The sequence below is a fragment of the Struthio camelus genome, chromosome 3 (assembly GCF_040807025.1).
Source record: "Struthio camelus isolate bStrCam1 chromosome 3, bStrCam1.hap1, whole genome shotgun sequence".
Classification (NCBI taxonomy): Eukaryota; Metazoa; Chordata; class Aves; order Struthioniformes; family Struthionidae; genus Struthio; species Struthio camelus.
Window position 1 is genome coordinate 146898437 of NC_090944.1, and position 26075 is coordinate 146924511.

Genomic DNA, 26075 nt, shown 5'->3' on the forward strand with positions numbered 1-26075 from the left:
GGGGGTAGGGGAGAGGGCGAGGGGCGCGGCCGGGCTCGCGGCGTCTGTGGTAACGGGCGCGAGGAGGGACGAGGGGGTCGAGCGGGTGCGCGGGGCGGTATAGCGGGGATCGAGGGGGAGGGCAGGGCGGTATAGAGGGGATCGAGGGGGAGGGCGGTGTAGCGGGGATCGAGGGGGTGCGCGGGGCGGTATAGCGGGGATCGAGGGGGAGGGCGGTATAGCGGGGATCGAGGGGGAGGGCGGTATAGCGGGGATCGAGCGGGTGCGCGGGGCGGTATAGCGGGGATCGAGGGGGAGGGCGGTATAGCGGGGATCGAGGGGGGAGGGCGGTATAGCGGGGATCGAGCGGGTGCGCGGGGCGGTATAGCGGGGATCGAGGGGGAGGGCGGTATAGCGGGGATCGAGGGGGGAGGGCGGTATAGCGGGGATCGAGCGGGTGCGCGGGGCGGTATAGCGGGGATCGAGCGGGGAGAGCGGTATAGTGGGGATCGAGGGGGAGGGCGGTATAGTGGGGATCGAGGGGGAGGGCAGGGCGGTACAGAGGGGATCGAGGGGGAGGGCAGGGTAGTATAGCGGGGATCGAGTGGGGAGGGCAGGGCAGTATAGAGGGGATCGAGGGGGAGGGCAGGGCGGTATAGAGGGGATCGAGGGGGAGGGCGGTATAGCGGGGATCGAGCGGGGAGGGCGGTATAGCGGGGATCGAGGGGGAGGGCGGTATAGCGGGGATCGAGGGGGAGGGCAGGGCGGTATAGCGGGGATCGAGGGGGAGGGCGGTATAGCGGGGATCGAGGGGGAGGGCAGGGCGGTACAGAGGGGATCGAGGGGGAGGGCAGGGTAGTATAGAGGGGACCGAGTGGGGAGGGCAGGGCGGTATAGAGGGGATCTGCTGGGAGGGCGGTATAGCGGGGATCGAGTGGGGAGGGCAGGGCGGTATAGAGGGGATCTGCTGGGAGGGCGGTATAGAGGGGATCAAGTAGGGAGGGCAGGGCGGTATAGCAGGGATCGAGTGGGAGGGCAGGGCGGTACAGAGGGGATCGAGGGGGTGCGCGGGGCGGTATAGAGGGGATCGAGTGGGGAGGGCAGGGCGGTATAGCAGGGATCGAGCGGGTACATGGGGCGGTACAGAGGGGATCGAGCGGGGAGGGCAGGGCAGTATAGAGGAGATCGGCTGGGAGGGCAGGGCAGTATAGAGGGGATCGAGTGGGGAGGGCAGGGCGGTATAGAGGGGATCTGCTGGGAGGGCGGTATAGAGGGGATCGAGTAGGGAGGGAAGGGCGGTATAGAGGGGATCGAGTAGGGAGGGAAGGGCGGTATAGCGGGGTTCGAGTGGGAGGGCAGGGCGGTACAGAGGGGATCGAGTGGGGAGGGCAGGGCGGTATAGAGGGGATCGAGTGGGGAGGGCAGGGCGGTATAGCAGGGATCGAGCGGGTACGCGGGGCGGTACAGAGGGGATCGAGCGGGAGGGCAGGGCGGTATAGTGGGGATCTGCTGGGAGTGCAGTGACTATAGGCTATACAGGGGGAATGAAGGGGAGGTGGGGAGGCTGTATAGCAGGGATGGAGGGGGAGGGCAGGGCTGTGGGATGCAATGGAGCTGGGTGGGCAGGGGCTGCCGAGCACGGACCGAGTGGGGTGGGCAGGGCTGCGTAGTGGGGATCCAGTGGGGTGGGCAGGGCTGCGTAGTGAAAGGAGGGAACGCGGGGCCCGGCACACGGCGGGGTGCAGCAAGGGGCTGTGCTGTGCTGGAGCGGGGTCCGGAGCCCCGTCACGGTGCGATGCCCATGGGAACTCACTCTTTATCCCACCCATCGTGGGCTGCCACAGGCTTGAAACAGGGCGCTTTGCTTCTGGTCTAGGTGTGGCAAGAGCAGTCAGGTACTCGGAGAAAATTAGTGTCTGCCCCCTCGTGTCAGGTAAAGAGCGGATCCATGCATCATCCTTTCACCTGTGCCACAGCATGCGGCCCAACGGCTTGGCTGAGAACTGCCCACACTCATTACACCAGCCGTTACAGGCAGTGCAGCCGAGGTGATGGGCAGCTGCAGATAGCACTTTGGCTTATCTCAGTGTAGCCCCTGTGAGCCCATAGATCCGTGAACTCCTTCTGTACTCAGTCATTACTATCTACGTTGATGAGTTAGTGTTAGAGACGTTGCGGGAGGACTGAACGGCCAGTTACAAAACGAAATGCTTCCAGTGTAGACATGTTTTCTGGCAGTGAATATCAATTCCCATGACCTGCAGTACATCCTTTTTGTATTCTAAAACGCTGTCGTATCCAAACGTAACTTTTCATTCTTGAATTCAGTGACATAAAGGCTATGATAAATCATGTATGGCACCTGCTTGATAGGTATATGCTTAAAGTATACCACAGGTGAGGCAAGCTTGAGGAATAGCTGTCTTGTTTTAGTCCTTTTCGGGACATCTTGCATCTCACTGACATACATTTGGATGGCCACAATGAAACAAGGGACTGGTTCCTCCTGTAGAGAAAATGACACCATATCTCAGTGATGAGGGTGAAGATGCTTCACAGTTATTCTCTCCTGGCATGGTATAAGATATATGATGCTAAAGCTGTTTCACCTGAGTAAGTGGCCCTCAAATTCAAGCAGAGAAGGCCAAACTGAAATAAAAGCAACAGTGCTCATCTCAAGCCCTATTCATAGCCCTGTAATAGGACAATAGGTCGAAAGTTTGATGGGTCTATAGCATCTTATTCTTTTTCAGTGTGAAAACCTTAGAAATATTGATGAGAACTAGTATTTCAAGGAATTCAGTGTTCTTTCTTTCAAGGAAACAAACCAGGATGAGGAATCTCTTTAAAATGCAACATTTCTCACTGCATTCTTGTGTTATGAAAAATAATTGTCTGCTTTTTTGTTTTTCGTTCTTTTTTAAAGATCCTTGCTGAGAAAAATGACAGCGGGTTCTGTCTTAGTTCCTCAGGTCATACCTCTTCGAATCCCTCTTCCAGGGAAGGCTAAACATGAAATAGACACAAATACTCTTGTAGAAATAAAGTCAGGTATAAATAACACTTTTGACTCTGTGTAAAACTTTTCCTTATGTGATCATTTGAAACTCTTAGCCTCTATATTTTTGTTTACATTTAATTATGATTTTTGTGAGTTTCCACTTCCTTAAGTAACTCACAAAATTAACCTAGATGTTTTGAAACTGCAAATATATACACTTAACTTTTAGCATTCAAGCAATATTATTGTCATAATATATGAGTTCATACCTGTTCGCAGTTTTAATTGCTTCCGAGATCAAGCTCTTAAGTTGTTGTATTTTGCTGTGACTGCAAAACCAGGACTTGAAAATATGATGTGCCTGGCTCACTCAGAAAGTGTTCCTTACGGTTTTTGAAATTCCATCTTTCATCATGGGAGAAATTATTTTTTCTGTCTTTAGAACAGACAAGTTGTTGCATTGTTTTCATACAAAACCAGTGTATGACTACTTTATGAAAAGAAATATTGCTTGTAATGACATTTTGTTTGTTTAGTCACCAGCATTTCATGGGAGAAATAGTTTTGGTCCTGAACTTTCAATCATTTACTCCTTGATTTTGTTTATGTGAGAAAAATCAAACATAGGAGTGAGTATTTCCAGGTGTAGAGCTTATTTTGCCCAGCTCTAATATAATTTGGATAATAACTTTCTCCGTGTCTTTCAGATACACCTGCAGTCACTATTTATTACACTTTAGACGGAAGTAAGCCAGAACTCATTAGGAAACCCAGCTATGGAGAGCATAATACTTTTGAGTATAAGCAACCTATCATGTTACCAGTTGGGAAAATAATGGTCAAGGCATTGGCAGTTACAAAGTAGGTATCTTGTTTTATTTTAGTAGTACTGGGGCAAGGACTGGACATCCCAGTCATGGCGTGGAGCTGTGTTTTTCTAAGCATTCTGTACCTGGGGAATGAGGGGCAGCTCTTGCCCCAGCCGGTTTTCAGTCTAAGTGATCTTCCTGGATTCCTTTCACTGTGTTCACTTTCTCATAGCACTTTTTAATCATTAAGTGTTTGTGGAGCTGGATTATCTCTACAATGTTTTCTCCTGGGCCTTGGCTGAAGGCCAATGATCCATGAAGGCTGTGGGTGAGGGGCTGGTAAAATACACTGTACTTAGAGTTCTTCCATGTGAGTATGATCATCAGAAATGCTAGAGGAGCTGGTATGATGCTTTCTGAGGCCAGGAAACATCCAGTGATTCAACAGATTTATAGAAGTGGTCTTCTGAGAAACGTGCTCAGCTTCTCCTAAAGGAGCGCAGAATACTAGGCCTCACAGCGTAAGTACAATGTAGCACACACAAAAGCAAAGTAAAAATATAACATGTAGAAAGAGAACTTGATCATTGACTTTCTTCCAGCTAACTTCACACTTAGACACAGGCCATGGGGACACATGCATTCTCTGACTGTACCCTGTTGTATTTTTATGTTCTATTTACAAGGGAGCATAAAATTCCGCTCCAGCTGGGGATCTGGGCTTACTGCTCCCGCACTATTAGCACCTGCAGGTAGCCTTTGCTTATGTCTGCATTGCAATGAAACAACATTATAGTCCTTGTGCGGAGACACGGAAAAAAGGCCTCTATGTATTTTCTGCTATCGCTATCTGGATTAACACTTATTTCCAGTGTGTTTTTATTGAGACGTTTTTAGGTGGGATAAAGATATGCTCTAGAATGACGTTTAATAAAATCTTGAATGGATGTTTTGGACATTTACAGGCATTTTAGTGTTGCTACTGTAATCTAATAAATGGTAGAGAATGACAGTTATTACCTGAAATGAATATCATGCTAACTGCTCCTTGATTGGGAAAATGAGTGCTTACATGTGGTGTTATGAATGGGAGAAAAATCTCGTTATCTGTCTCTGTGGTGCTGGTAAGCACTAATTACCCCAGAAGGCAGACACAGTTTAAGGAGTATCAGGAGTCGTATATGTAAAAGATAGCAAGGAATTAAAGTATCCATATGCTTTATTGGTAACTTCTTACTGTGTGCATAATTAACTTTAAAAAAAAAGGAAGAAAACAAAACGGTAGTTACTGAGAGTATTGCCTAGGTCGTTATTTACTGAAGTAATGACCTGCAAGCTTGGAAGCAATGTTCTACCAAATGAACTGTTTTCATCAATGATTTACGTTTTGCTGTACACCCGTGTGTTGTATGTATATAGCTTTGTGAACATTGGCTTTCAGGGACTGCAGGGAAAGTGCCATCGTAACAAAGGTGTTTCTGGTAGAATACAAACCGCCAATCACCCCCTTCTCTGGTGAAGAGAATGACAAGAATTTCCTAAAGGATCTCTCCATACAGGCAAGTTGTAGCAATTTTGTCTGAGCATAAAATGTTGTATTGTGTTACTCAGAAATTAAACTTTGATTAAACTGTACTGTTTATATATTACATTTTCTCTGTTTGCCCATATTTCCTGCTTCAGTCCTTTCCATGATACTAAAATTTCAAGGGAACACTGCTTTTCTTTTTTCTTGTTTGGTCTTGTATGACCAGTTCAGGTCAGATATTTTAAAAATACATTTATAATTTAAGCATTTTAAATGCTTGTATTGAAAATAAATACCTTAGCTGTATACTTTTTGAATCATAACAAGTAACTATAGCAAGAGATGACTGGAGGAAAGACAACTATTTCATTTGGAATTCAAATTGAATTACTTTCTAGGAGACTGAAAATGGAGTGTTTACTACAAAACCAAAGAATGGAGTGAATGTGGAAATCAAGGCTGCTTGGAGTGAAGCACCCCAAGATTTTCAAAGTATAGTATTACTTTGTAATAGCTGAAATAGATTTCTACCTTAGCTGCAAATAGGTGGTGTAAGGGTTTTCTCTGTTAACGTTGGTAAAATATGGGTAATTTCATAACCATCTCAGAGGACATAGCATTCACTGGAAATTCCAGTTTAGATTTCTTGACGCTGCAAATAGAGAAAAAAAATTACTTTCCATACATATGACATTACCTTTTTAAAAACATTTTAAAACATCATTCAGTTCTGAGCAACATAACAAGGCCCAGTCTGTGTTCTCCTTTGTGCCAGAATATCCTGTTAAACTGATGGGATTTCAAACCCTTTACAGGGTTCTTTACTGATGCTTGAATGTTGCTTGCAGAAGGATTCCAAAATAAATATACAAAACAGAAATGAAAACTTGACCCAAATTGTCTCTTTTAATAAAAGCTATTATTTCATGCTTATGGCAATGGGACTGTTTAAGAGCAGGGAATCATATTAATATTTACTCACTAATTTACTCTTAGGAGCTGTTTGGGGGTGGGGGGGGAAGGAAGAAAATCTTAAATTGAGAAAAATGCAAAAGAAAGCTATTTCAGAGAGGAATGAGATTTCTTCTGGCTTAATTTTCTATAATCCCATGCAATTTATTTTAACCAAGATGTAGATGTTTTAGAATGGCTAGAAATACGTTTAGCCATTGGAATATAAACATTAGAGTATGTGATATTCATGTTAACCTATATGTAAATCGCATGACGTGAAGGAGAGTGGAATAATAGGATGGAATTTGGTTGTAATTTTAGAGTTGGAGACAGAAAGAAGAACTGCTCACAGGTCCCTGAAAGGACCACAGCTCCTGACCAGTCATTTGGAAACTATAGGGTACAGAGAGGAATCCATCTCAGCACCACTCACAGAGTCATTACAGGTAAGCAAAGGGGTATGGAGGGAAATTGTAAAGGGCTGTTATCAGAACTGAGCTCTAAACAAATAAAGATGTGAAAATTTGTGAACGTTCTTACATAATCTGTCTGAAATTAATACCTCTGACTACACTACACTATGCAGTACTGATTTAAACTTGCTGGTAGTGACACACTGGAATAGGAATGCCCAAAGCAGTACGCGGTTATCGAAAAAGGGGAAACCAGGCAACGCAGACTACCAATGCTTACATTCCTAACAATTCTTTTCTAATATGTTACTGAGCTGTAATTAACAAATAGTTATTGCTATAGGTCAGTCAGCTGGTATTTAAAACTTAAGATTCAGTCATGCTTTCTTGGAAGTAAGTAGCAAGACATGTTTATTTTTATTGGAAGAAGTTGTGTGTCCTTACTACAGCTAATGGAGGAATCAAGGTGTAGCAGGTATTCCTTAAAGCACTGCATTTCAGTGCACTTTGTCTCAAATAACATGTCTGCAGTTGATTTTGCTAGCCTTGCATGCATTTGCAAACGTCAGCTAATTAATGCCAAAGAACTCCCTTTATTTCAGTTTGCTAGTTCTTCTGCAGTGATTAGCCGGAAGAGTTTAGCAAGCACACAGACAGCAAGAATCCAGAAGGAAACAGATTTCCTCAAGTAAGTGACTTTTTCTTTCGACATTTTTGTGTGTGGAAAGTAACAAAGCAATTGCCTTAAACAACCAAGTTGATAATACCATGGAGTTTCACAAAAACAAGGAAAGCAAAGACGGACACTGGCTCATAACAGAAGAATGTGATCTAGTTAAGGCTTCGAAAATTCTGATTTCTCTTACTGATGGTTATATTTACTTGTCATTGTAGAAAGCCATCATCTATCTCATCATCCTTTTAAAAACCCCTAATATCTGTAGGATCAGAGGAAAAACTGTCTTTCCAATTTGCAGAGAGCCTTCACTGCTCACTAATCCTGAAAGAGGCGTGTGATCTATATCAGTGCTACCCCATATTGCAGCAGCAAGGCCTGGTACAGATCTCATGTCAAGAAACATGTTTCCTCATGTGGTGAGGAAGAAAGTATGAAATAACAGCAGCCATCGCATTTTATACCTTGCAAGGCTGCTTAGAGCTCCGGGCCTCATATTATGGACACTGAGACATGGCCTGATGGACCACCATAGCCTAAAAACCGCAACTTAGAAATTACTGATCCAAGTCATGTTCCAGGTTACTTTTTCTTATGCCAGTTTGTATGTATTTTTAGATGTGCACACTGTTCTGTACCTCGCCCGTCTGACCCCTTGGCTCACTTCTGTCAGGAATGTGGATCTCCTCTCCCACCTGTGCCAGTACGTCGCTTCCCAGCCCCTGAAGGAGCACAGGTCAGCAAAAAATCATAAAAATCAACAAATCTTCTTAAGAGAGACTAGCTTCCTCAGCAGATTACCCATTTAATCCTGGGAATGCCAAATATTTAATCATACTTTCATTTGGAAAGTTCTATTCTGATTGTTTTATTTTGTTCAGGAACCTTAGCATTGGGACTAATGTAATTTTTAAGTAATGGGACACCAGCTAACCTCACCCTCCCCCCAAAAAATCAACCATTGATTGCTTCAAGTGCCATATGTTTTATTAAGAAAATCTTTGGAAAAATAAATTATGTTTTATTCATTTGTACCAGGAAACATCACCAAATTCAGCATCCTCTTCCTGCAACAACCACCACCAATCTTCAAGAACTGCATATGCACCTTAACTAGTGCAGTCCCATGACCCTAGCCTTCACTGCAGTTAGCATAATTACTATCATAATGATTAATATGTCATAATTGTAGAGGACCCATTTAATGTGCCTGAAGACATACATGGTGGCATGTGTGGGCATATGTAAGAGCACCCTGTTTATCTGTTTTTTTATATGATGCCTTTAAGTATCTTCCCTAAGTTCTTCACAAGAGATAATAACCCAATCTAATGAGTCAGTGGTCTATTTTTTTTTTCCTGTGTCCTCAGAGGGATGTTTTGTCTAGGCCAATGCTGTAGTGTCAAGTGGTGATGGAAGATACTCAGCACCTCATTAGATTAGGCTCATCATTAGGAGGATTTGAACTACGTACACACATACTATTATAGCATTTTAAATCTAGTGAAAACTAGCTTACTGCCTTTCTGGCACATTTTTTAGTAGTTAGTAAAGCATCCTCTCTCCAGTTGTCTTCCTATTTTTTGATAGCCTCTGATCTTTAAGAATCAATATCAGCTTCTGTTGTTGGCAGTTGCTGGTTCCAATGGCTTTGCTGCTGATGTAGACTCTAACCAGCAAAATATTGAAAATGTCACGATAACCTTAACGATCTCATTATGGTCCTTAGTAAGATGCGATGTGGCTTTTCCTTCAGATGGCACCATGTCTTGAGTGCAGATGTCTGGTGCCAATGAATACACCCACCTGCATTGTATGTGAAGCACCAATAGCTCCGCAGCTGCAGCCCCAAACCACTATCTGCTTAAAGGTATTTGAGAATAATAATAACCAAGTAACCATTTACCTCCTACATTCATTTTCTAACAGGTGACTTCATTACAAATATTGTGATCTAACTTGGGTTTGCCTAACTACATTACTGCAGCTTTAAGTGTTAGTAGGATTAAAAATACTTTGAATAGAAATGATCATTAAAGGTAAACCATATACGGTTGCACAGGGAGGCATGCTGAAGAGCATATGATGCAGCATTAGCACTCTGAAACAAATGCATGCATTTGTGTTTAATATAGAGTATCTTAATTTATCAACATAGTTATGGCCTTACTTATGGCATTACTAAGCATTTTAAGTTTATTAAATATATCCTCATTACCCTGTTTACCTTATTGGATTGTGAATGCTTAGTAGACATAGGCTGGCAGGACTTGGGCAGTGGGTGCATGCCCACAAAGTTAAAGCACAGTCTTTGTCAGTGATCAAAAGATGCTAGTGATCTTAGCTAGACAAAAGTGGCTGATAACTGTAGAGGAACATTTCTGACAAGAGGAGGATGCTGAAAGGAAACTGCTGACTGAATAGTATCAGATAATAAAAGAGACTCATAGCAACTATCAGCTAGACATTGACCCAAATTTAAAGCTTTAGGGCAGCCCTGAGGAAGGTACAAAGGCAAACCTGAACTAGTTGGTGCCAACAGTTAAGACATCAGACCCACCATTCTCACTCAGCCCTGGTGGAAACTCACCCTTTTCTTGCAAATATTGGACTGTCTGTGCTGTATAATTTCAGTGACTAAGCAAGCTGACAGTAATACATAAGAAGCTCTGGAGGTATTGATACTGGATCTCCTGACTGAAATGTACCATAGTTTAAACAAAATTGGCACCAATGGTAGATTTGTGATGACCAGGCAATATGGCGTAACTCAAGTCTGAAGCCCATAGCACTGACTTGAAGGATCTCGTCTATTGTGCAGTGCAGAATCCCCACATCATTTTGTAAGATCAAGTCTTTAATGACTGGATAGTCAATAAAGTCAATAAGACTTTATCTTATTGTTGTTACTGACAATTTTTAAATACTATGTGAAATGTATTCGTTCTGTATTTGAAAGGGCAAAGTAATTTGTCAGGCATGTGGCGCAGGAAATCCTCTTCACCATAAACGCTGTGTGACTTGTGAAAGCAAACTGCCTGAAACACAGACGGTAAGGTTTCGTGCACCAATCACACTGGGGTTAATCAAGTCAAAGCAGAAAATTAATATTTTTTTCTCCTCTGAAAAACTGAAGTCATATCCCTTTGAACCTATGTTGCAGAAGCAGAGACTCCTTCCCCTGCTATATTCTAGCTCAACATTCCCACTGATGCCCCATCTCAAATGCCCAGCTACACATAAAATAAATGCATCCTATACCTTCAGGTTTCTCTTGTGGAAGTCAGGATTGCAAATGCCATTGTCAAAGTTCAGAAAACAGATAGTCCTGACTGAGCGTTGTAAGAAGTCTTCTTTGTGTCCAGATTATTTTTAATTGCAGTAGAGAATTTTAGTATATACATCAGGAGTATCATTCTCATTGATTTCAATTATATTATGGAAATAAAATAAATCTTTTACATTATCTTTGTTATCTCCATTTGCTGCTCTCCCTACCAGCATACAGCTACTGTGCTTGTATTTGACAGTAACTCTACACAGAGGTGAGAAAAATGACAATAATCGTTCCCCCTAAAATTGCTATTTTTCAACTCCCAGTTTAGCTTGCTGATTTGGTTCCTTGTAAGAATTTTATTTTCACTCCTGAAAAGTTTTGTATAAAGCCTTATGATACATTTCACTTCTCCAGGTTTTGATAAATATAGAGATGAGAGAAGAAGAATGATTTGCGAGTTAAAATCTTCTGATTATAATGGCAACATCCTGAATTTTAAGACTGTCACTAGCTAGATGCAAAGGTCTTTTGTACAGTCACTGAGGTGTCATTTCAAAGTGAATTTCAGTAGGAATCTGCACTTACTTAAGATAAACACATTTAACTGCTTCACTGAATGTAGGTATTAATATGTGACTGCATAAACTTAAGCATGTGACTTGAATGGTGAGATATGCGATACCTAAGAGAGAAAGTTAAGTGCTTACTGAAATACTATGAATAGTTATTATAAATTTTACTGATAATAGTGAATAAATAGTGATTAGTGATAATTAATAGTAATTTCTAGTTAATAATTACCAATAGTACTGATATTACTACTAATTAAATATTTTAGATTTAAAAAGATATTTAGACCTGTGATCTTGTAAATTTTACCTTCCAAATGTGAAATGATGCAAAACCCCTAAATGACATTGCTCAAATGGTCATCAAGGCTACAGATGAAAAGAGGACTAGTCAGTGTTTTTGCAACTTGCTGTTGTGATATGTCATAAAAATCACTCTCCTCAGACTCTGTTCCTTTTCCATAGTCCTGACTTGCAGAGAAAATAAATTGCATAAGCCCTGAGGCAAAAGCTAACAAAACATTTTAGGACATATTTGTACTAACTAGGATCTATAATCACCCCTCTAGAAGTCTCAACTGAAAAAAAATCTCTTTTGCTTACTCATAGAGGTTAATTGCAGTAAGGAAAGCTAGCTAATATATAACCGTATGAGCAAAAGAGTGCCAAAATTATGTATGAGGCAAATAAAATATCAGACCGAAAGAAAACTCGTTATCTGAATGAACTTTCCCTGACAAATTGCTACAAAGACTTTAAAGTACAAACAAAAATATCTGTTGTGGTTTGGATCTTGAAAATATGTTTAGCAGTAGAAAAACCGCATCTTAGTGTCCAGTGTACTTATACATTGGGCTGCATTAATAAATACTCAAAGAAAGGGGAACAATTGATAAGAGCTTTTTTTTCCTCTCATTTCTAATAAAAAAGTAAAGAAATTGAATTAATACCACATTTTACTGTGGTTTTGTAATGAAAAAATTACAAGCTAGCTCAAAGTCAATCTGATTATTCTCTGTTGAAAGAATTCTTTTAGGCTGAATATTACTTTGTGTTAGTGTTATCAAAGTAGCTTGCTTTCCCATTCCCCTTACTTAGCTTGCAAGCTTTTCTTTATAAGAAGTATTTTCTTCCTAATGCTTGCGTTGTTTTATTAGCCCACGTTTAGAGGAGACACCCCCCAACCTTTCCCCAGTCAGCAAGGGAAGACAGTTGCCTGCTCAAAATGCAGTCGTCTTAACCACTGTGATGCCAGTTTCTGTGACTGGTGTGGGGCCAAGGTACGTGCCAAAACTGACAAAGTTTGGGCTTCTGTTGAAAATTATTTCTGATTAATTTGCTATCAGTGTTTGTGTTGACAAGTCTGTTTTTACTCATCTATGACCTGCAGCAAATCCAAACTTCTCTTTGCAAAACTCGTCAGTTAGGACATGACTTACCATTATTATTATTATCAAAACATTTGCTTAGAACATACAGGATTATGTAAAGAAAAATTAAAGCCTTAGATGACATCCTGGCCCCACTTCAGTTAATGACTTAACGGTTTAGGGATGTAAACCAATTGCAGGGGGTCAATGAGCATTAGCTCATTGCATGAGCTGAGATCCAGTAACCACGTACTCTTTGCCAAAGTAACTTATCCATCAAATGTTAAAGTATAGGCTAACCTAACTCCGGTTGTTGCCCAAAGTGTACCCTGGGCTATGATTGCTTATACAGGCAATTGCCAGATATCAGATGATGCATGCAGACTTTTTGGCTGAAGGCCTCATTAACTTCAGTAAAGACAGCATTTCCTGTATAATTACTGCCCAGTAGAGTCTTTGCTCTACTGAGTACAATCAATGAAAAAAATTTCTTCTGGAATACATTTAAAAGTGTAGTGTTTTGGGCTAAAATCACATGCAGGAAGAGGTTTTTTTTTTCCCTATGGGCTGAGTCCACATCAAATATGAAACTCTCCCCTATAAGTGCACATAACCATTGGTCCTACGCTATACAAAGAGGACTCTAGTGGGATAGTGGGACTGGAATTGAACTGGAAACAATTTCAGTCAAGATTCAGTACCAGCGCATCACACTAGTAATGACAGGGGTTTGCCAAAGAAAAGAAATACTTTTTCAAAGTGAATGTTAAAAAAAAAAAGCTGCCAAAATGCTAGATCTTTCTGAAAAAAAATTTGCCTCCATGGCATAGTGCTGAGATAACTGAAATTTTACTGTCTTGCATCTGCCGATGTGTTAGCAGTCTGGTGTCCTGGTTAATATTTCTAATCTAACACCTTACCATTATTTTAGTTCTGTTACTGTTGTTTTAGTTCTTTTTAATTCATGACATGCTTTTATCTCTCTTGAACGGTGCATCATATGTTGCTGTGGTGACAAGTGTTTTATTGAACTTTCCAGTCTGGCCCTCCTCCGTGCTACTTTACTTGCTTCGAGTGTGGTACAACCAACCAACCGTATGCTCGATTCTGTGGGTCCTGTGGTGTTTATATAGAGCCCCAGGCAAGGGTGGGTACTCGCAACAGCATGCTTATGGGTGCTGGGGACTTGTTGGTCTCATCTGAGGTAAGACATGTGTCTTACAAATGGTTTGTACAAATGACATAATGTTTTACAAAGCAGGGTTTTGACCACATTTAAAAGATAGGCTAGTCCACTGATGGTATAAATCAGTGTAACTCCATTAATTTCCTTTTTGAGACAGTGCTGTGTTCTGTGAGCATTCTGTGGGCAAAACAAAGGATATGTTTATTCTGAGAAGCGTTTTCTATGGAAATGTATTCAGCCTTAGCTGAAGGCCTTAATCTAGCCTTATTCCAAGTAGCAAAGTGAGAAGCAATCAGCTTTTCAAAAGTCTTAGCTCTTTAAGTACTTTTATCTGATTAATCACAAATTATTTGTGCCCTGCTAAGACAAGGTATAAGAATCTTTCATGCATATGTAACGTTGCTTTTAAAACTCTATTTTCTCTATTTTAAGGAAGGACCATGATACTTAGCAAGGGTAGCACGCAGATAGTTTGTCCTACCAGAACACGCGTCAGTTTTGGTTTCTTCATCTTCTTTGGTGTTTTGATTTCTTGAATATTTGTGATAAGTTGCATCGTCTTTTACTGACTGATAAATATAACCAAGAATTGTTAACATCTCTCCCTTCTAGCCTTTTCATTCTTCTACTTTTTTTTTTCGTACTGTTCTGGTTAATTTCTACTTGTAAGTGATTTAATAATAATATTTGCACTTTTCCTCTCTTGACTCCCCCTCAGGCTAAAGGATTCCAAGCTGAAGCTGCCTGGCAGCCTCTTCCTATTTCCTTGTCCAAATCAAGACTAGATCTAAATCAAAGAAAAGATAAAGGAACCCAAACCGTTGGACTTTTTTACCCATCTAGCAAATTGTTGGAGAAGAAGGAGCTTGAGCTGGTTTCGCAAAAAGAAAAGCTGGAAAAGATGAGTGATCATAAGCCTGTCCTAACAGCTATCAGTCCTGGAAGGGGTTAGAAAGAGTTCTTGTTTTTATGTAATCAAGGAAAACTCTTCTTAGTTTCCAAAGCCACGATGTTTGAATTAGTATTTTCTTGAAAAGATTATAGTCTATGGAATGTGCCGTCAATAGGCCACTAATTTCTATCTTTACGAGTCTGTCTCCCCACCAGACACTTGTAAATGCAGAAGTCAGACCACTGCTCTCACTGATCAATGGCTAAAAAAAAGCATACCAGCAGTAATCTAAATTAGGGTTAATGACTGCTGTACAGCTTTACTGACTTGGTAGTAGTTTAATCTCCTCAGATCTTACAAGATCAGGGGCAGATGTGTCCTATATTTGAATTGTAAACCTCCGAGAATCATCCCCACCCTGCGGCCAAGAAAGTGAAGTTCAGTTAGTTCTGCTGTAGTGTCTGCTGGGAGAATTGCTGAACAAAACTCTCTCTCTTAGAGACACTGGGGATCACAGCTCTTGAAAAACGTGATGGAGCTTGTCTCCATGAAGAACTTGTTTGGAATAGCATTGTGGAATAGAGGATGGGAGTTTTGGAAGCAAAGCAAATTACACTGGGGAAAGGGATTCTTAACAGGATTACAAAAAATTGGGCTGGTGGAAACTCTTCCAGCTCTTGTAGTCCCCATCTTCCAGCCCTCAAAAGTATCAGTACCTCTACATCATTCCTTGCAGAGTAAGAAGTCCAGAAGCTACTGTGTCATTAGTGCAGAGTAATTTGTTTTGCAGTTGCTGGTTTGGTCAGATTTCTTTGTTGAATCTCTAGTCTGTTTGCTGTGATTAAAAACATTGCAATTTTTAGAGATTTTAGTTTTATTATCCTGAGAAAACTCCAGTTCCAGCCTATTAGACCCCAAACCTTTGAAGACAGTCTATCAGTATTAACTAAGGAGCTATTAAATGGCCCAATCTGCCAGATTGTCTTTAATGTCACAGGGCAGTCGAGTTGTGGAGTCCAGAGTATAGGTTAATTTTAAAGCATTACAGCATCAAATCATAGTTTAAAGGGACAATTACTTTTTTTGCTTGGCTTTCCCATCTCTAGCTCTTTTCTACAATCAGAGGGTCAACCCCTCATGCCATTATCGGTTGTTTATCTATTGTGTGGAAAAGGCACTAATGCACGTTAGAATTTTGTGTTTTGACTCTGTGTGTACATATCCAAATGATTCTTTTTTTGTTTTTAAGATTATCACTAGAGCAATCTGTTTTCCTTCTCCCTTGCTCTGAAATGTGGAGTCTTCCCTTAGAGACATCACTGTAGCAAACACAACACTTGACTCAGCAAGTCTTGGGAGCTTAACTTTAGTTAGAGATGATAAGGGATTGACCCCTAACAGTGCTGAGAAAATGTTTAACACTAAACGCTTCTATATCTGTGCATCAGACATATAGCTCTTGACCTGTGAGAGAGAAATCCTTTCACTAGGAAAGGCTAGGAAGACATTCTGAACTGCTTTTGAACTACAGCAGACTCTTGTTAATTTTTAAGCCAGTTAGCAAAGGCAACTTTGTTGAAGTGTCACTGGTGTAACGCATTCTCCATTAGACCGTCGCAGGGACTGAGGAATATATTTCATTCTATACATGGACAGATATCTGTTACGGTCTCAAGTCTTCTGTGCTGCTGCCTATCCTTGATGCTGAGCTGTATATAAGGCCTGAAACCCCATGCATTGACAAAGCCATATGCCATTACCCAGAAAAATTGTAGTTATGTAGGCCAAATATGCCTGTTTCTTGAATTCAAGTAGTGCCAGTTCCAGATATTGGATGCTATTTTTAAAGTTTAAAAAAATGCAAGTGAATAAGTAAGTAGTTTTTATTCTTCTTGACTATATCGGCCATTAACTAACCTCCTTTGCTTTTGTGAAGATTAAAAAAGAAAATAAAAAAAGGACAGGGGAAATAAGAGCAGTACCAAAACACTAATCCTCTGATGCGTACTGCATTTCTTTTCTGCTGTACTTTCTGTCTGTGTCGAACAGAAGCCAAGTCATTTACCAGGTAAAATTTACAAAGAAGCCTCCCCTTTTCCACTATAGCAAACAGTAAATCAGTGTGCCCTAGGTGCAACTAGCTATTGACAGCATGAATTCAAGTACTCCATTAATGCTGCCAAAAATCTTTTTAGATGCAATAAAACTTCAGATATGCAAGCGCATGTTCCTGGCCATTTGGATTTTTTTGAAATGAAAGCTGGGACTCAGGGTTAGTTATGAACCACTTTATTGCAAATAACTTTTACTTCTCTGGAGGCCTCATTCACAAAGTGTTAGTCTAGCTTAGATTTTTAACTACTATTTTCAGTATGTATTTGTTTTTGCATAGGAGACCATGGCAGGGAACAATTTATGTTGCTCTGGAGATCAACTTTCCTTCTCTTTATGTTCCTTTAAAGTTGCCTAACAAATAAGACTTACTGTTTCAGTTTGTCAAAGTTCCTGCCAGATCAGTCTTAGAAGAGTCCTCCAAGCATGAAATCCCTCGTGCACTTGCCCTCTCTAGTACAAGTCGGAGAGCAGCACTTCTCTTCTGACTTAGCTTCTTTTCAACTATTATGAGCTTCATTTAATGTGAAGGCAAGGACAATATCAGAGCAACTTAAATGTTTAAGTTAAATGAGGTTACCAAGCCTACACAATTTATTAACAACAAAATAAATCATACTCTGTACTTCCTGTAAGTATGCTCAAAAATAAAACTAGCTAGATCCCGATAGCACCCATTTAAGAATGAGAACAAGTCCTTTTGATTTTTTTCTTTGATGAAAACAGAACATTGCATTGAAAATACTGGACTGGAGCTGCCAAAAGCCAAAATGTCTTATCCTGAGTTTTGAATCCTGGAACATTCAGCCCTGAATGTTCCACGCCCTGTATCAACAGAAGGGATTGCCAAGTCTCCCTCCTAGAGAGTCGGACAGGCAAAGGAGCAGGAAGATGATTAGCGAAATAACTCCACTGAACGAGCTAAGCAGTCAGTATTGACAGGAAGATGTATAGCCTTTCCATATTGCATGAATGAGCCCAGAGGACCCCATGCACTCTTCCTAGGAATTAGCAGCTGGCCAATGTTTGGAAGTACTATGTTAGATGTGGCACTTGAAGCCTTTTAAGAAGAGCAGTTGTCAGCCGCATGGTTCAGGAAAGGCATTTCATGCTGAAGGGTGCAATGGCAGAAGGTGCAGGGATGTGAGTTAGTGAAGGAGCATTTGCTCATTTGACCACTTCTGAATCCCAACAACTGGTTGTCAAAGAAAAACTTATTCTTGCTTAAGTTTTAATGTGCTCTCCTCTGTATAATTGGAAGGCATTTGTTTGGGGAATCATTTACATGGATTAGAATGCCATATATTTTGTTACCATGCCTGCAGTTTTTAGATCTGGCTCATTGTTAACTGTCAGTGACATCAAATCAACTAAAAATAAATTCAGTAATGCACAATTGCTTATTTGTAACGTTGTACTGATTTTTATCTGGGATAAAATTTTGTATCTGGGATTTGAGATTCTCCTTCCCAAAGGGCCAGTTTCGATTCTAGAAGAAAACTGAGGCATGGTTTTGTTGTGAATAGAGGTGCTCTAGGAATGAATTATGACTCATGTATAAAAGTATTTCATCTTTTTTTAGAGCGTAACTTGCTTTTCATTTTCTTGATCAGTTGAATCTTCTAAAAAAATCTGATTTTTGTCTCAGTGAAAATATGCTATTTTCTAATCATCCATCACATAAATGGAAAAAAATTTTGATCACAGTTTCAGAGATTTTTCTCCTGCTTCACTCCCTCTGATCAGGTTACTGGAGAAAACAGCTGGATCACATCTGCGCTCACCTGAGAAGCTATGCACAGAACAACCTTGAATTTAGAGCACTGATTGGAGAACCTCGAATGGGAAAGGTAGGAACTTGTGAATAGTATCTTCCTATGTAGTGTGATAGAAAAGAAAAATCTCACGAAAAAATTATTCTGGCTGCTGGAAAAACATGGGGGAAATAAATGTCTCCCTTTTCTTTAGACCTTGACCTGGGGTTTTGGTTGGTTCTTTTTTTCTCCTTTTTATTCCATTTTTTCTGCTTAGTCTTTTACTGAGGATTTTTTTTTCTGCTTTTATTTCTGTAGTAGTTCCTATTCTTCTCTCACCTCACAGCTATGAGAGAAATGACAGAAGCCAGAAAGCCCTTGCTCGGCTGCCTTTACAATGTTCCACACCAGGCAATTGAGAGAAAAAAAGAGGCCATTGACATCTATGCAGCTGGTCAGTTAAATGAGCCCTGCTAGAGAAGTAGGATTTAGATGGTGTTTGCCTCTGCTCATGGCTGGATTACACCAGTAGATAGCAGCAATTCTCTCTGGTCTACATAGTCTACTCCTGCTGCAAACTGGCACTGGAACAGTGTATTTAAGGCAGTTGGCTTTTCAGATTGGAGATGTGGTCTTCATATGTCACCAGAATGCTTTAAAATAATTAAAGGGGTGCTGGTGAGAAGGTGAAAATTGAAGGCTCTTCCTAAGAGTCCTAGAAGATAGGGGTGGAATGACTGAGTGATCATTTGGTCCCTACCCTGACAGAGAATCAACTCTGCCTAAACTGTTACTGACAGATGTTTGGTCTTGTAGCTTTTAAAACTCACCAACAATGGAGATTTCACAATTGCCCCAAGCAGTCCATTTCTGCACTCAATTATCCTTGAAGTTCAGTTGCAGTATCATATTTTCTTTGGCAGGCCTGCTGGGTTAAGGAGTTGCATCCCCCACACCGCTTCCTAAGTGATGCCAGCACAACTGTTTATGGGGCTGTCCTGTGGACCGGATCAGTGAACTGACCCATGCTAAAAATAACTCGGGGGCCAGGGGAAGGGCATCAGTGCTAGTACACGAGAAGGTTGGCAGTGAGTAGCTGAAAGTGGGATGGAGGCAGAAGCAGGACTGGGATTTCCTTAAGTTGGCATTGCTACTGAGAAAATGTGGGAAGCTTTTTCTCAGTATCTGAGCTGAATCTCCCTTGTTACAATGTAAGCTCATTACTACTTAGCCTGTCTTGAGGGTTATGAAACACCCATGAAAAAAGCAATCATATCAAATAGAAGCAACTATAGAAAAACTCCTGCTGTACACGTGAACCACAGAGGGTCAGAAATCTAATTGGCATTTGGCAAATTTCACTTTTGTGAGGTATGACACTCCATCAGATATTTTGCTTCTGAATTTTATATCCACTCAGACCTATTGTGTCCACCAGTATGTTCAGAAACTGTAGCACAAGTATAAATATAAAGGATATCTGCTTGGTGGAGATGAGATACAGATTCACTGCAACTTGTTTTCTTTACTAGAGGATTCAAAAGGATGTGCCTGAAAGATATTAAATTGCCTAGAGAGACTATTCCTGCTCCTTCTTGGCCTTTTGTCATCCTATTGTCTTGAAACCATTACCCCCAAAAGTAACAGAAATGATTCAAAATAGATGCCAACTATCTGAGTTGAATGCTTCTTTTTGAGTTTTCCTGCAGATTAGAAATATAATCAACATTATCAAAATTCTCAGCCTGCTACAGTGTAACCTTGTCAGCTTCATACCACTTTTTATGATCCCCTATGCACTTTTTATAAATGACCTCAATTCCCTTCCTGCCAGCACTGTTGTCTAAATGAACTGATACAGAAAGGTGCCCATGTTTTACTACAGACTATGCTTCTACAGTTTGGTAAATTAAAGCAGTTAACAAGCTCTGCTGGATTAGGGAATCCTAAGGACTCCGTAGCCTTTCATGAAGCTGCAAAGTCTGAGTGGAAAACAGCCGCAGTTGTATGAAGCATAGCATTATTGTATCTTTTGGACGAATTGGGCATTTCTGGCGTTCAGATATTGCAATCACTCAAAATACCACATGCCCCTTGCTCAGTTAGATGAGAAGTGGTGGTACCATATCATAAAGGCCACTTGAGATGAATATAGGGACGTTGTCAGAGTATGCAGGGATGCGACAAGAAAGGCCAAGGCCCACTTGGAACTAAATCGGGCAAGGGATGTCAAGGGCAACAAGAAGGGGTTCTTCAAATACATCATTAACAAAAGGAAGACTAGGGAAAATGTGGGCCCCCTACTGAATGGGGTAGGGGCCCTAGTATCAGAGGACACAGAGAAGGCAGAGATAACTGAATCCCTTCTTTGCCTCAGTCTTTACTGCTAAGGCCAGCCCTCAGGAATCCCTGACCATGGAGACTGGAGAGAAAGTCTGGAGAAAGGAAGACTTTCCCTTGGTCGAGGAGGATCAGGTTAGAGATCATTTAGGCAAACTTGACACCCACAGGTCCATGGGCCCTGATGGGATGCACCCACGAGCACTGAGGGAGCTGGTGGATGTCATTGCTAGGCCACTCTTGATCATCTTGGAAAGGTCCTGGAGAACAGAAGAGGTGCCTGAGGACTGGAAGAAAGCCAATGTCACCCCAGTCTTCCAAAAGGGCAAGCAGGAGGAGCCAGGAAACTACAGGTCAGTCAGCCTCACCTCGACCCCTGGGGAGGTGATGGAACAGCTCATCCTGAGATGAGCATCTGGAGGACAAGAAGGTGATCAGGGGCAGTCAGCATGGATTCACCAAAGGGAAATGATGCTTGACCAATCTGATAGCCTTCTCTGATGGCATGACTGGCTGGGTAGATGAGGGGAGAGCAGTGGAGTTGTCTCTCTTGACTTCTGTAAGGCTTTCGACACCGTCTCCCATCACATCCTCATAGGGAAACTCAGGAAGTGTGGGTTGGATGGGTGGCCAGTGAGGTGGATGGAGAACTGGCTGGATGGCAGGGCTCAGAGGGTTGTGATCTGCAGTGCAGAGTCTAGTTGGAAGCGTGAATCTAACGGTGTCTCCCAGGGGTCCATACCGGGTCCAGTCTCGTTCAATGTATTCATCAGTGACCTGGATGAAGGGACAGAGTGCACCCTCAGCAAGTTTGCTGATAACACTAAACTGGGAGGAGTGGCTGATACCCCAGAGGGCTGTGCTGCCATTCCGAGGGACCTGGACAGGCTGGAGAGTTGGGCGGAAAGGAACCTCCTGGAGTTCAACAAAGGCAAATGCGGAGTCCTGCACCTAGGGAGGAATAATCCTATGCACACCAGTACAGGCTGGGGGTTGACCTGCTGGAAAGCAGCTCTGCGGAGAAGGAGCTGGGCGTGCTGGTGGACAAGTTGACCATGAGCCAGCAATGTGGCCAAGAAGGCCAATGGTCTCCTGGGGTGCATGAGGCAGAGTGTTGCCAGCAGGCGGAGGGAGGTGATCCTGCCCCTCTCCTCAGCCCTGGGGAGGCCACATCTGGAGTACTGTGTCCAATTCTGGGCTCCCCAGTACAAGAGAGACATGGTACTCCTGGAGAGAGTCCAGTGGAGGGCTACGAAGATGATGAGGGGACTGGAGCATCTCTCCTAGGAAGAAAGGCTGCGAGAGCTGGGCCTGTTCAGGCTGGAGAAGAGAAGACTGAAGGGGGATCTTATCAACTTGTTTAACTATCTGAAGGGAGGGTGCAGAGAAGATGGGGCCAGGCTCGTCTCCATGGTGCCCAGTGACAGGACAAGAGGCAACAGGCACAAACTGAACCACAGGAAGTTCCATCTGAACATGAGGACAAACTTCTTCACTGTGAGGGTGACAGAGCATTGGAACAGGTTGCCCAGAGAGGTGGTGGAGTCTCCTTTGCTGGAAATACTCAAAACTCGCCTGGACGCGATCCTGTGCAATGTGCTCTAGAGGACTCTGCTTGAGCAGGGGGGTGGGACTAGATGATCTCCAGAGGTCCCTTCCAACCTCAACCATTCTGTGATTTTGTGATAATTATGCAAAGGCCAACAGACTTTTTTTTTTTTAATTGGCTCGCTGATAACGATCATCAGCCCATCAGCAAAGATTATTCCTAAAACTATTTGTGTACTTTTGTAAGAGATACTAACAGTTGTTCTTTCCCTCTAGATTACTTCTGCTACAGTTCATGAGGATGACTGTGAAGTCACTATTACATTAAATTACACTCTTGCTATTAACAAGGTCAGTTTGGGGGATGAGGTCCGTTGTTAGAAAGTTGGTCTAAAGCTGTCATTAGACAAGTCAGCATAATACGTGATATATTTTTAAATTCAGGTCTGTACAATAATTTTTTTTTGTTCAGAGGATGTTAACTCATCACTTCAGTGAAAAGAATCTTTTTCTGTTAGAGCTGGTTGAACAGGAATCTTTATCTGATTAAGCCAGACTCCATGGTTACGTTGCTACCTTGCATTTCATTATTTTGCTATTAATATTAACATTCTTCTTTCAACTGATGTGTTTAATCATCCTAGCATCACTTAGCTCCTGATCTTTGACCCTACTTTTCTTCAGTTTGCATGTTATGCTCTTAATGAAACAAGCTTAGTAATTTTGAATAGTTTGGAGATAACAATTGCCAGAGCTCCTGATAACAATATTCAAACACCCCAAATCCCTACCTTCAGCATTACCATGTTCCAAAAAACACTCACATATTTATTTCCATTTTTTTCAAAGATGAAAATCCATCATTTCAAAGATCCAGAATTCAGATTGTATATTTTGTGTGGCATCTTAAAAAGCTTACCTTGCCAAGCAGTGACTGAAAAGGTATATCACTTCATTTGACAAGTGAGGAATTAATCAGATCTCTCAAACAGAAGAGATGCTTTCATTTGGATGAGAATGGTTTCACAAAAGTGAGGTTGTGTCACTTTTTAAATCCAAACAAACACATGGTTTAGAAAAAATCTGCTGTATTATCTTGCTTCAAAACAAAAAGAGCTCAGTTACAGGTAATCATCTGTTTTCTGCTAATTTGAGACTGATGATATTAGGTGATAAATAACACCTGTTTTGTGCTACTGAGATTATTACAGCATTACACGATAATCTGATTAAATGCCTGCATTTGATTCTACAGGATACTCTTGCCAGTAAACCAGTGAAGTTCAGCAATCATTACCTGAGCACTGTAAAAGAAGGCAGAGATGGACAGGATGGCAGTCAGGCTAGTTTTGGTGATTTTTTTTTCTGTCTTTATGGTCAATCATAAACTTATTAGTCAAGAATAGGGAAGTAGTGCTTGGAAGGTTAAAATTACATACTGAGACAAGCAAACTATCATATTGGCATGTTCTGTGCCCACTAAAGTTCATCTTATGTCTCAAAATGTGGCTGAATAGAGATTTAAGCAACGTACAGACTCTGTCAAAAGGTCACGAGTATGTTTCATCCCTAGAGGACAGCTAAAACAGTAAACTGCAGCCATAGCTCACTGCAGTGTTTTTAGTCAAGTGATAAAGCTTCTGACAGTTTGCATATTATTTTCCAATAGGAGCTGTAAATGCCATTATCTTTACTTTTGAGCTGTGCTAGGAACTCCAGCTTTGCTACATTTGGCAAATGTAAGAAATGATGAAACACATTAAACCTAGAGCTAGTTTTCAGAGATGCTTAATTTGCCTCTCCCACTGGTTTCGGTAGGAGCTCAGCAACTCATATTGGCAACTGTTACTTTAGGTAACTCCTATTGGACTCTCATTTTCATTGCATCAACCATGAATATATAAAGCCAGCATTAGAATTTAGAAATTTATTTCACATACTTCAATTAATATATAAATTCCTGCCAGTTTGCACTTCTGATCTTAGATTTCGCAAATGGCAGCCATGGAAGTATGACCTGGTTTTCTAGAGTATCAGTGATGTGACCATGATCCTAGGCACTCTAGTAGTACCAGCCCAAAGGATCCCTATGTGTGGTATAATTTGCTTTTCAACTCTCCTACACATTGGTAGATTGTATCTCTTAAAAATAATGGACATCCATATCTATTCAAGGTCCTCTAGTCTTGGTCGTAGGTATTTCAGAACTAAACAACTTTGAAAAAAATTGCAGGGATTTTGGTCAACATAATTCATGAATCTGAGTCAAGACTGTTGAATAGCTGCAGCCAGTTAAAAAAAAAAGAGACTCAAACCCCACCAAAGCTCCAAATTTCATTGAATCTTCATTGCAAAATAGCAGGTTTTTAAGTCTGCCTGAATGTAAACCTTTGTTAAAACCAGTCTGGTCCGCAACACATATTTCATCGCTTTCTCTCTTGTAGAAAAATGATAAATACTGCTTTCATTTCAACCCAAAACAAAAGATTTTTTGGGGATAAATTATTTCTAGATCTGCACTCCTGAGTTCTTGTTAGGATACTGACTTTGCGTTGAATTAACGCTGCTTTCCCTTTCTAGCAGACGAAGAGGATCATAATCTTTCACATTCAAGAAGCAAAATAAAGCAAACAAAATCAAGAAAACTTACAGAAAAAGAAGATAAGCTCCCCGTATGTATTTTCTGGCAGTACAGGAAAACTTAGCAATAGAGTTGCACTAACATGAAGGCAGGCATCCAAGAGTTAAAAAAAAAACTTGTAATACTGACTGCGGGGGAAAAAGAAAAGGGGACATAAGTCCACCTTCATATAAAACCTGAAAAAATTGGTGACTGGCATTTATCACAGAACTGGAACTAGCCAACTTTGTTCCTGTTCTCTATGAGCTTAATTAAATTGTTGCTCTTGTTTTGGACCCATTTTGCTTTTAATGATACAGCATTAGGCATAAAGACCATTGCAGACTGATTTTGTTATAGGCTTTTGTCAGAAGCAACATCGGATGGAGATATTATCATCTTCTCTTCACCCTTGCTGTCTGGTATCTAACTCCCTAGGACATGCCCCAACTCAAATTGACATTATATTCAAGCAAGGTGGAAGCCAGACAATCTTTATAGCATTTAACAGCTCGCTTCCCCTCTCCTGTGTGTTCTAGGGAGCTGACCTGAACTGCACTGACAGCAAGGAACAACCTGTTCTAACTGTAGCTGTCTGTAACACAAGCATGCTAACGCAATCTCCCTTCTTGTGCAGAAAGGTGCTAATATAAACCAGCAGTCAGGACTGTAAGTGAGCTAGGATTCTCTGCCTCGGGTCTTTTCAATAGGTATACCAAAAGGAACTTGTGCTCCAATTTTGGAGAGGATTAGCCCCCTGGTGCCCCTCCCCAAATCTGTAGCCTAGGAGATAAACTTTCAAAGCCAATTAAAAACAAAAACAAAAAACAAAAAACCACACCTGAACAAAGGTAATAGTATTCAGTTCTCTCAGCTCCCAGTTTTGAAGTTTTCTTATCATTTTAGTTACAAGCCTGCTGTTCCATCCAATTCCTTCCCCCATCAAATTCAACTTATAAATGATAAATCAAACTAAAGCCTACCAAAAAAAAAAAAAAAAAAATCACTGGAGCTGCTTGCATATTCTATATCAAAATATTCCTTTTC

At 41.4% G+C, this 26075-nt stretch overlaps 1 protein-coding gene across 14 annotated transcripts; it reads left to right on the forward strand.

The window, feature by feature from the left end:
- Positions 1-25469, forward strand: DZANK1 (double zinc ribbon and ankyrin repeat domains 1). 14 transcript variants are annotated; one of them, XM_068940820.1, is made up of 18 exons: positions 1-49; positions 1856-1912; positions 2906-3030; positions 3688-3841; positions 5231-5348; positions 5716-5809; positions 6593-6717; positions 7287-7372; positions 7979-8096; positions 9117-9230; positions 10320-10412; positions 12364-12486; positions 13616-13723; positions 14481-14709; positions 18513-18616; positions 22685-22759; positions 23664-23760; positions 24992-25469. In XM_068940820.1, the coding sequence occupies exons 3-18, from the start codon at positions 2922-2924 to the stop codon at positions 25111-25113; spliced, it is 1869 nt and encodes a 622-aa protein (XP_068796921.1). In that variant the 5' UTR covers positions 1-49; positions 1856-1912; positions 2906-2921; the 3' UTR covers positions 25114-25469. The 14 variants fall into 14 exon arrangements, 11 of the variants coding, with proteins under 11 accessions (XP_068796921.1, XP_068796917.1, XP_068796920.1 ...); XM_068940816.1 differs by having other exon boundaries at positions 13-49; positions 13616-13780; positions 24989-25469; XM_068940819.1 differs by having other exon boundaries at positions 13-49; positions 24989-25469.
- The last annotated feature ends 606 nt before the right edge of the window (positions 25470-26075 follow it).

Coding starts and splice junctions, on each gene's coding strand:
- DZANK1 (XM_068940816.1), top strand. CDS start 2,922: ATGACAGCGGGTTCTGTCTTAGTTCCTCAGGTCATACCTCTTCGAATC. Junction 5,810..6,592: donor AGCACCCCAAGATTTTCAAA/GTATAGTATTAC, acceptor TTGTAATTTTAG/AGTTGGAGACAGAAAGAAGA. Junction 7,373..7,978: donor AAGGAAACAGATTTCCTCAA/GTAAGTGACTTT, acceptor ATGTATTTTTAG/ATGTGCACACTGTTCTGTAC.